Source organism: Terrapene carolina, unplaced genomic scaffold (assembly GCF_002925995.2).
Source record: "Terrapene carolina triunguis isolate 2854851 unplaced genomic scaffold, T_m_triunguis-2.0 Scaffold165, whole genome shotgun sequence".
Taxonomy (NCBI): domain Eukaryota; kingdom Metazoa; phylum Chordata; order Testudines; family Emydidae; genus Terrapene; species Terrapene triunguis.
In genome coordinates this window covers 658,360-667,485 of record NW_020664516.1, presented here as the reverse complement: position 1 = coordinate 667,485, position 9,126 = coordinate 658,360, and the positions used below count along the sequence as shown (strand labels likewise).

Below are 9,126 nucleotides of genomic sequence, written 5' to 3'. Positions count from 1 at the left end.
GGGGAGCTGTGACGGGCTCGCAGGAGCTCCTGGGGGAGGGATGTGCTGCCCTGGAAGGGGTCTTGAGCCCCATCTACATGCCGGGCGTAAAGTAGAGCGAGGAAGGGTTTTTCCGTTGCCGTAGGAACTCTGTCTCCCCAAGCGATGGTAGCTAGGCTGACAGAAGCATTCGTCCATTGACATAGCCCAGTGGTGGACAAACTACGGCCCAGGGGCCACAACCGGCCCTCCAGACGTTTTAACCCGGCCCTCGAGCTCCCCGCCAGGAAGTGGGGTACGGGGCTTGCCCCGCTCTGGTGCTCCAGCCAGGGAGTGGGGTTGTGGTCTTGCCCCACTCCGCACAGCTCCCGGAAGCAGGGATATATTCCCCCCCTCCGGCTCCTATGCGTAGGGGCAGACAGAGGGCTCTGCACGCTGCCCCCGCCCCAAGCGCTGCCCACGCAGCTCCCATTGGCTGGAAACCGCAGCCAATGGGAGCTGCAGGGGTGGTGCCCGGAGACAGGGCAGTGCACAGAACTGCCTGGCTGCGCCTCCGTGTAGGAGCTGGATGGGGGACATGCCGCTGTTTCTGGGAGCTGCTTGAGGTAAGTGCCGTCTGGAGCCTGCCCCCCTGAACCCCTCCCCATGCTCCAACCCCCTGCCCCTGCCCTGATCCCCCTCCTGCCCTCTGAACCCCTCGGTCCCAGCCTGGAGCACCCACCTGCACCCCCAACACCTCATCCCCAGTCCCACTCCAGAGCCCGCACCCCCAGCCGGAGCCCTCCCACCCTCCAACCCCTAATTTTGTGAGCATTCATGGCGCGCCATACAATTTCCATACCCAGATGTGGCCCTCGGACCAAAACGTTTGTCCACCCCTGACCTAGCCACCTAGACAGCAGGCGGTAGGTCGGCAGAGCTGCGGTGCTCGAGGGTGGATTTTTCACACCCCTGAGGACAATGAGGTTTTATGTGTAGACCAGGCCTGAGGTGATACTGGGTGCCATGGCCCCCTCCCAGCAAGGGAAAAGCCAAAGCACTTGGGTGAACCTGGGTCACCTTTTCCTTTGTGTCCTGCCCAGGCATTTCCAAGAGCCTGGACCCTGTCACTAGCCAGCTGAGCAATACGATTGCCGCCAAGCTCACGGCCGTCGAGGGGACATTGAAGGAAAACGTCACCAAGCTAGTGAAATCAAAGGTAAGGCCCAGACCAACAACCGCCTGGCCATCCTGCGTTCCCCTTCTGGGGTGAGCCACCCACAGCTGACACATTACCTGCCCTCAGCGGGGGCTGAACACAGTTTAGCTGCAAGCATAGGCAGATGAGACCCCTTGTCAGGATTGTTGTGGAGCCAGGCACCAGCTCCCCCCAGTCTCTGCTCCGCTCCTTAGGCCTTGCTCTGCCTAGTTTCCTTGTCCAGGAGGGCACTGCGTGTTTGAACCCATGGCCAGCGATCATTCCCGAAAGTGCCTTCGCCTCCCCCGGGAGCTGAAAACAGGCTCAGGCCCAGAAGCTGTGCCTCAGTGTCGGGAACAGCCCCAGTGCAGCCAGCCTGGGTCGGCAAGTCTGTTCCTGCACTTCACCCCAAGGCCAGTGGGAGCCGTTGGCATGTGCAGGTGATGGGCACCAGGGCTGCCTCTCAGCGTGAGCAGGACAACAGGCAGCCGGATGGGAGAACGGTGTTTGACACTTCGCGTTGTCTCTCCGTCCCATCGCTCAGATCTAGCCGGGTGGCAAGTGGTGGTGATCCGGGGCCAGGGGCAGCTGCTCTGTCCCTCGTCACATGAGTGTCTGGGGGTGTTTTTCCCAGTGCGGTTTAGCTGCATTTTCCCAAGTGGAATCTCCTGTTGTTTCCTGCCCGTGTGTTGAATTAGAGCCCTGTACGCGTAATTCCTCTCTGCTCACGAGTGTTTGCAGCCGCCTCCAGAGTGTCTGACGAGCTCGCGACGCCCCTTCATACTAATCACTAATGAAGATGTTAAATTGGGAACTAATCCCACCTCCTGGGGTCCCCCAAGACTTGGCACAGTGCCATTTTATTCATTAACCCCCCCCCCCGCCCCATCAAAGTTCACACACTGCCATGATCTTTGATTTATGGCCATCCAGCTGCTTTCTCTCAGACTGTGTTGGTCTGAGCCAGCAGTTCTCAAGCTGTGGGTCGGGCCAGGGCCAGTATTAGACTTGCTGAGACCTGGGGCTTGGGCTCCGGCCCCCTCTGCCCCAGGGCCATGTAGTAATTTTGTTGTCGGAAGGGGTCGCGGTGCAATGACAGGGCAGGGCAGTCGCGTGAGAACCCCTGGTCTAAGCTAACCAGAGTGAATTCCCAGAGTCCGAGTTCCTGCTGCTCAGTGCTCGCGCTCCCGTCGCTCTCCAGATGGGCAGCGATTTCCCTCCCGTGGGGTTGCCGTGTCCAGGCTCGCTCTGCTTTGGGCGGAAGATCACTGCTGTGATTGCTCCTCTTTGCTCCTGGATGTTCCTTCGGGCGCACTCGTTCAGGTCCCCCAGCCATCAGATCGTAGTGTCAACGCTTAGGCTTGGTGGTCTCGTGGCCCAGGGCAAATGGAAGGGGGGTTAACTGCTTCTGGCTTGCCCAGGGGCTTGCAGATGGGCCGGGGGAGACAAAGTGCCTCCATCCGAGGCGTGCAGCAGGAAAATGCTAAACTCGGGGTCCCGTGTGTTCTTGCAAGAACCTGACAGATGCCATTGCGAGGGCAGCGGCGGACGCTCTGCAGGGGCCCATCCAGTCGGCGTACAGGGAGGCGTTCCAGAGCGTTGTGTTGCCGGCGTTTGAGAAGAGCTGCCAGTCCATGTTCCAGCAAATCAACGACACCTTCAAGCAGGGGACGCAGGAATGTGAGTCCTGTTGGAAACCGAGATCTGCCCTCATGTAGCGCGGTTCCTTGCCCGAGAGCTTCACGGAGAATCACTGCTCCTCACGGCCGCTCCATGAGGAAGGGAAGTGTAATCCCGCTGCTACAGATGGGGAAACAGGAAGGGGTGAGGGGAGCTTGGAGAGGACATTAAGAGCTCAGATTAGATCTGGGGTGCTCCTGGCTCCCAGTCCCGTTCTCAGACTGCTGGGCCGTGTCTCTAGTTCTGCTGGCAAGATAGCCCCACTGTACCAGCCATTTCTCTTGCTCAGCTGCAGGGCAGGACCGTGTCCACGCTGGACCCTGTCTGTCAGTGGCCAACCTGGGATGCTGCCGGAGGAAGTGAGCTCCCCTGGGCACCCCAGGATGGCTGGGAGGGACTGTGCAGTGCTGCACAAGGGGCTCTCGTCCCTGCCTGTCTGCACCCCCCAGTGAGCCGAGCCCTGAGCTTGCTCCCCAGCGTGCTGTCGGGCAACCTGCTCCTCCGACCCCAGCCCACAGGCACTGCTTGACTCCAGCCATTCGCCCAGCGACACGTTCCCCAGGCCGGCAGGCCCCTCCCTTCCCTTGCGAGCTCTCAAAGGCTGCTGCTCCTTTGCAGACCCTGCATCCCCATTGCCTTTGATCAGACCATCTTCTGAACCACAAAATCAGTCACGAAATAGCCCCTTTGATCTCTGCAGGCCTCCCCGCTCCTGGCTCCAGCCTAGGAAATGTCCCAAGTGCCTGTCCTGTGGCCTTATTGGGCTGTAGTATACACCCTGCCCTGCCCCGCCCCACCGGAACAGCCCAGCAAAGCCCAGCCACTCAGAACCTGTCGGGTTCGCTGTTCTGCCAGGCACACGGCCCTTTGCGCCTGATGGGGAGGAGCCCGGCCTTCACAGATCACACGCAGGGTTTGGTAGCCCCCCAGTGGCTGGGCTCTGCTGGGGGTGGCATGGTGATGGGCAGCCCTCTGAGGGACCGCCTGGCTGTTGCAGATATCCAGCAGCTGGAGACTCACATGAAGAACAAGAAGGCGCGAGAGCAGGAGGCTCGAGACTCCTTGCTGGGCCAGCTCCGGCAGCTGATCAGCACCTTCCAGAGCAGCACAGAGCAGCTAGCCTCCAGCATCACCACCAGCGTGCACACCGAAGTGCAGCATCAGCTGCACGTCATTGTGGGCAAGTAAGTCGGGCGTTGGGTCTGGGGTCCCGCTGGATTGGATGTGCAGGAGGGACGGGCAAGGGCAGCGGGGGGGGTGCCAAAGACCCGGCTTGTGGCTCTCTCTGTAACATGCAGCTGCCTCTTCGTTCTAAATGGAGGCTTGGTCCCTGGCACGCACACGCTGCCCCGGGCACACCATGGGCACAGCCACTCCCTTCCATAAGGACTCTGATTTGTCGCTGCTCTTCGCAGCGTCTCCCTGATGCGCCATGTCCTCAGCCAACCTGGGGGAATTCCTCACTCTCCCGCCTGTTCTGCAGCAGCGCATGCCTTGGCATCTAGGGGGACCCCAGCAGTGAAACAAACTTGCAGCTGGGGGAGCTGATCCTCGACACTCGCTGTTGAAAGGCCTGGAGGGAGCGTCCCTGCGTGTTTCCAGCCAGCCCAGCATGTACCTTGCCCGAGAGCGGATTCTCCTGTCCCACTGGGAAGTCTCCGCTGGTCAGACATGGCTGCAGCTGGCCAGAGTTTGGCCCTTTATGCCCATTATGAGCTGGGGCCCGTGTCCCGGCAGACAGGTGTCCACATCTCAGAGAGCACCCTCTGCATTGGCACTAACTCTCCCCTGTCACGGCTTGAGTGGAGACTTGTGGATCTCTACGGCCTTTCACCAGCACCAGATGCATTCAGAGGTTCAAACATCTGATCGTTAACAAATGCCTCTTCTGCAGATTCCTAGCCCCAGGGTGCCTGTGCAGGGGCTCTGCCGAATTCCAGGTACTTAGTGTCTGTGCCTGGGCACCAAAGCACTTCATGTTAACCCTTGGGGCTCATGCAAATGTAAACCGTGAAAAGTGCCTATGCTAATAGCTGGAGCCCTGCTTGACCAGTGCGAGAGCAGCGAAATCCCTGGCAGCTCCGTCCTGTTCTCACGCCTCCCTCTGTTTCTAGCATGCAGGACTCTATTCTGACCCAGGTGCAGAGGGTCATCAAGGGCGAGGTGAGCCTGGCCATGAAGGAGCAGCAAGCGGCCGTCACCTCGAGCATCGTGCAGGCCATGCGCTCCGCAGCAGGCACGCCCATCCCCTCTGCTCACCTGGACTTCCAGTCTCAGCAGACTCACGTCCTGCAGCTGCTGCAGCAGGGCCGCCTCAACCAGGCTTTCCAGCAGGTACGCAGGCCGCCACGTAGGCCTGATCCTCCCAGAGGCACCAAGACGTGTCCCCTGGCTCTGCCCAAGGGAGGAGAGGCCCCCTTGTTCTGCTGTAGGTCCTCAGGAGCCAGGCTTTGCCAAGGGGGTCGGCAGCTCTGGCCACTGCAGCATTGTGGAGCCGGTGCTTCCCATTCTGACGGCGCTGGGGTGGGGCAGGTGAAGGGTTAACTGTGAAGCCCTTGACCATAGAAAGCCTTGTAGTGCTGTGTATTAAAGTAACGGATGTGCTTGACCCCTGTAGACCAACATCTGTAAGTGCCGGGCACTGTTACTCTGCCACTGAGCCAGCAGGGGGCGCAGAACTGTAGTGTATAGATTCCTCTCCTGGTCCCAGGTGGGATCTGAGCACCATCCTACCCTGGTTTCCCCCGCCCCGCGCTCTGAACGAATGCAGGCCATGCTCATGGTGTTCCTGGGAGCGAAGGGGCTACATGCATGGACGGTGGAGGCAGTGCACCGAGCGAGCTCCCCACGCAGCTGTGCTGAGGCCTGCAGTCTCAATCCGCTGCTCCAGTCCTGGGGCTCCTGAGTGGAGACAGCTGTCCTTGCCATGCGTGGTGCGTCCCCCCAAGCGCCTTTCAGCTGGTGCGTTGAGTGAGCTGAGACCTCTGGGCAGGAAGGCTGGTGTTCAGCTGTGCCCCAGCAGGGCCTCCTCCCTCCATTGTAGTGCTCCTCAGTCCCCCTCCACCCCAACATCTCTAAATACATGTCTCCCGTAGGCTCTCACGGCAGCTGATCTGAACCTGGTCCTGTACGTCTGTGAGACGATGGATCCTCAGCAGGTGTTTGGACAGCACCCATGTCCGCTCTCCCAGCCCGTCCTCCTGTCTCTCATTCAGCAGCTCTCCTCGGATCTGGGCACCCGCACCGAACTGAAACTGAAGTGAGTGTCGTTCCGGAGCTTCGCCCTGCCCCACCCCAGCGACAGCAATACCAGCGTGTGTCGGTTGTAGACTCGTACCAGGCAATGCTCGTTCTGAGGAACAACTCGAACTCCTCAGGCGTGTTCCTGGCTTCTCAGCTCAGGAGAAGACCAGAGCGTCGTTGTGGACGGCTCAGTGAGAGGCTCTGCTCAGAGCACGGATGCAGTGAAAAATAACGGCCACTCAGCCATAGAGTTTGCTTTAGCTTCCATCACCACTGTCCTGAGTGCTGAGCTGGGCTGTTGGCTGAGTGTGGCTCTAAGCCAGTGATGTGCCCTCCCCTGGAGTCCTGTGCTCCGTTCTGGTCACCCCATGGGACAATGGGCTTAGCCCCGGCTTGGCAGTCTCCAGGCCAGGCTCCTGGATTCTGGGGCACTTCACTGGAGGTTCAGAGATATGAAAATGTGGAGGTGTCTGTTGAACTGAATCCACTAATGAACAGGACAGCCAGCGCAGTTCATCTGGGCTGATTTGATAGTTAATATAACTTTACGCTGCCCCGTGAGCTTTAATTTCCATGTGCCGATGGTGCCTGGCGGAAGTTGTTGGAGGGAGGGTTGGTAGATAGCAGTTTGGGACTGTGGGTGTTTTTACTAAAGTGCTCCGCAGTGAAGTCGTTAACACTTTCGTGTAAAACTGACATCTTTAGGTTTCAGAGTCAACGTCCCACTTAGCCTGAAGCAGTGACTCTCAGGGGTGGGAACTGGCTCTTAGGCTGCACAGGGTGAAGGTTTCCCTCACAGCCATGAGGGCAGGAGACGCAGCTCTCTACTAGGACAGCAGAGATCCTGGAGCAGAGAGGAGCTGATTCCATGATTGCAGAGCAGCAGTGCACATGGCCTCTGAAATAAAAGAGCTTGAGAAGGACAACAGAACTGTCTGGAAGCCTGGAAAGGCAAATTCCCCTAGGACTCGATAGAGGGACTTTGAAAAGGGAGATCTAGCCTTTGATTCCCCCAACAGTCCTAAGTTGGCTCTATGGAAGGACACATTAAATTGCTGTCTGGGTCAAGGTGATTTCCTGCCATATGCTCAGATTTGATGATCATCCTGCTGCCTATTTTTTGGGGCTTGAGAACTGGTAGGTCACATGTTGCCCCAGTGCCAAATAAATCTCTCATTCTGCTTCATGCAGTGAAAACCACCACTGAAGAAACCCCTTGTGCTTTATAGACCCGGCACAAAGTTCAGCCCAGGCAGAGTTCTAGCCCGTGAGTCCGAGCGACCATGCTGCACATGGCACGCTGGGAGCTGTCTGCAGGCTGCCCCATGTGCTGAAGTGGGGGGGCAGCCTCGGACTCCTTGCTAAGAGGCAAATCAGGAGCTAGCTACCTGAGCCGGGGCAGGTGAGACAGGAGGCGCCTGCACATTCCCTGGCTGGGGCTGCACACTAAGTGGAGAGATAACCTTGGGCTTTCCTTTCTCCCCTCAGCTACCTGGAGGAGGCCGTGATGCACCTGGACCACAGTGACCCCATCACCCGAGACCACATGGGGTCGGTCATGAACCAGGTGCGGCAGAAGCTCTTCCAGTTCCTGCAGGCGGAGCCCCACAACACCCTGAGCAAGCCGGCCCGCCGCCTCATGATCATGCTTCAGGGCCTGGTCACCCCCAGCATGACCTAACGGCGCCCGGCTGCCCTGCGGGTTGCTGCACGGGAGCCTGCCCTGCAGAGCCAGTAGTTACTAACCCCGTGTGGCTTGTGTTAAGAGCTCTTGCCAGGTAAATGTGTGGTGTCGCTAAGGCTAACGCCAGCTGTGTATAGCCCCAAATAATCACTCCACGCTCACTTGGCTTCTTTTCTTAAACAGCCTCTTCTGGGAGCGCTGGGCCTCTCGGCACCCACCCCCGTCCGTCCCTGAGTCACCACCACCTGTCACACGGCAGCACGGCCATTCCATTGCTTCCCCCTTGAGTTGGGCGTTTGCTCCCAGGAGTGGAGGAGAGGGGAGCGGGGATGGGGCTGTGAGCTGGGCACGCATTCCTCACTCCCGGGAGGGGGCCCCAGGCTGAAGTCCAGGAGCCCACAGAATCCTTCCCAGCCAGATGGGGGGAAATGGTTTCTGTTAGCCCCTTGGTTCCCACAGTGGCACTGGCCTAGCAGCAAGAAGCCTGGCTAGTCCCCCATGCAGGGCGGGTCAGGCACCAGCAGGGGGCAGTGTGTGCACATCTGCATCGGTTCTGAAGGGCGAGCCAAGCGGGGCAGGTTGGTCAGGGAGTATCATGTTGTGAGCCCCTCCTGTGTGCTGGAACATGTCCATGGATCAGACCTTTTCTTCAGTTCAGATTTTACACACGTTTTTTTTTTTTTCTTTTTATCTAAAATTTGAATCTTTCTTTTTTGGATAACATTAAGAAACGTTCAATAAACAACTTTTGGAGAAAAACCGAGCTGCTGGCGCTGCCTCTGTTCTCGTCCCTTTGCACGGCGTCTCGGGACAGCTGCTCCCGTTGGGGGGAGGGACTCTTAAGGAGAGCTGCAGCTGGAGTCTTGGGAGGCAGTGGGATCTAGTGGCTGCAGTGTGGGAACGGGGGTCAGGACTCCTGGGTTCTCTTCCTGGCTCTGCCTCCAACTTGCTGTTCAACTAGCTTTGACCTGCCTGATCAAAGCCACTGGTGCAATGGGGACAAGATCTTGCTCCAAGGAGGCGGCCCATTGATTGCGGTCTGTGACGTGCCTGATACCAGCTGCGTCACTGTCATTTAGAGCTTGGCTCCTCTGATGCTGCCCTGTGCTCAGGAGCAGTGGCTGGGTCCAGGAGCACCCTCTGGGGCAGGGCTGTGTCTCCGTCAGGCCCCTACAGCCGCGGAAGAGCAGTTCATCAGCCTTGGGGCTCGTCTACACTTGAAGCAGCAGAGCTGCAGCGTTTCAGTGTAGACGCTACCTGTGCCAGTGGGCGGGAGAGGAGGGCTCTCCCGTCAGTGTAGTTAATCCACCTCCCCGAGAGGCAGTAGCTAGGTCAGTGAGAATTCTTCCATCAATAGAGTGGC

The 9,126-nt window shown here is 58.8% G+C and overlaps 1 protein-coding gene across 1 annotated transcript in view; it reads left to right on the top strand.

The window, feature by feature from the left end:
* LOC112103250 (enhancer of mRNA-decapping protein 4) overlaps positions 1-8,167 on the top strand; it is a 56,649-nt gene extending 48,482 nt beyond the window's left edge. The window contains exons 23-28 of the mRNA XM_026653818.2: positions 1,062-1,177; positions 2,671-2,836; positions 3,834-4,020; positions 4,951-5,170; positions 5,932-6,095; positions 7,568-8,167. Of these exons, the coding sequence (XP_026509603.1) occupies positions 1,062-1,177; positions 2,671-2,836; positions 3,834-4,020; positions 4,951-5,170; positions 5,932-6,095; positions 7,568-7,760 (1,046 nt within the window). The 3' untranslated portion in view covers positions 7,761-8,167. The remainder of the gene's footprint in view (positions 1-1,061; positions 1,178-2,670; positions 2,837-3,833; positions 4,021-4,950; positions 5,171-5,931; positions 6,096-7,567) is intronic.
* The last annotated feature ends 959 nt before the right edge of the window (positions 8,168-9,126 follow it).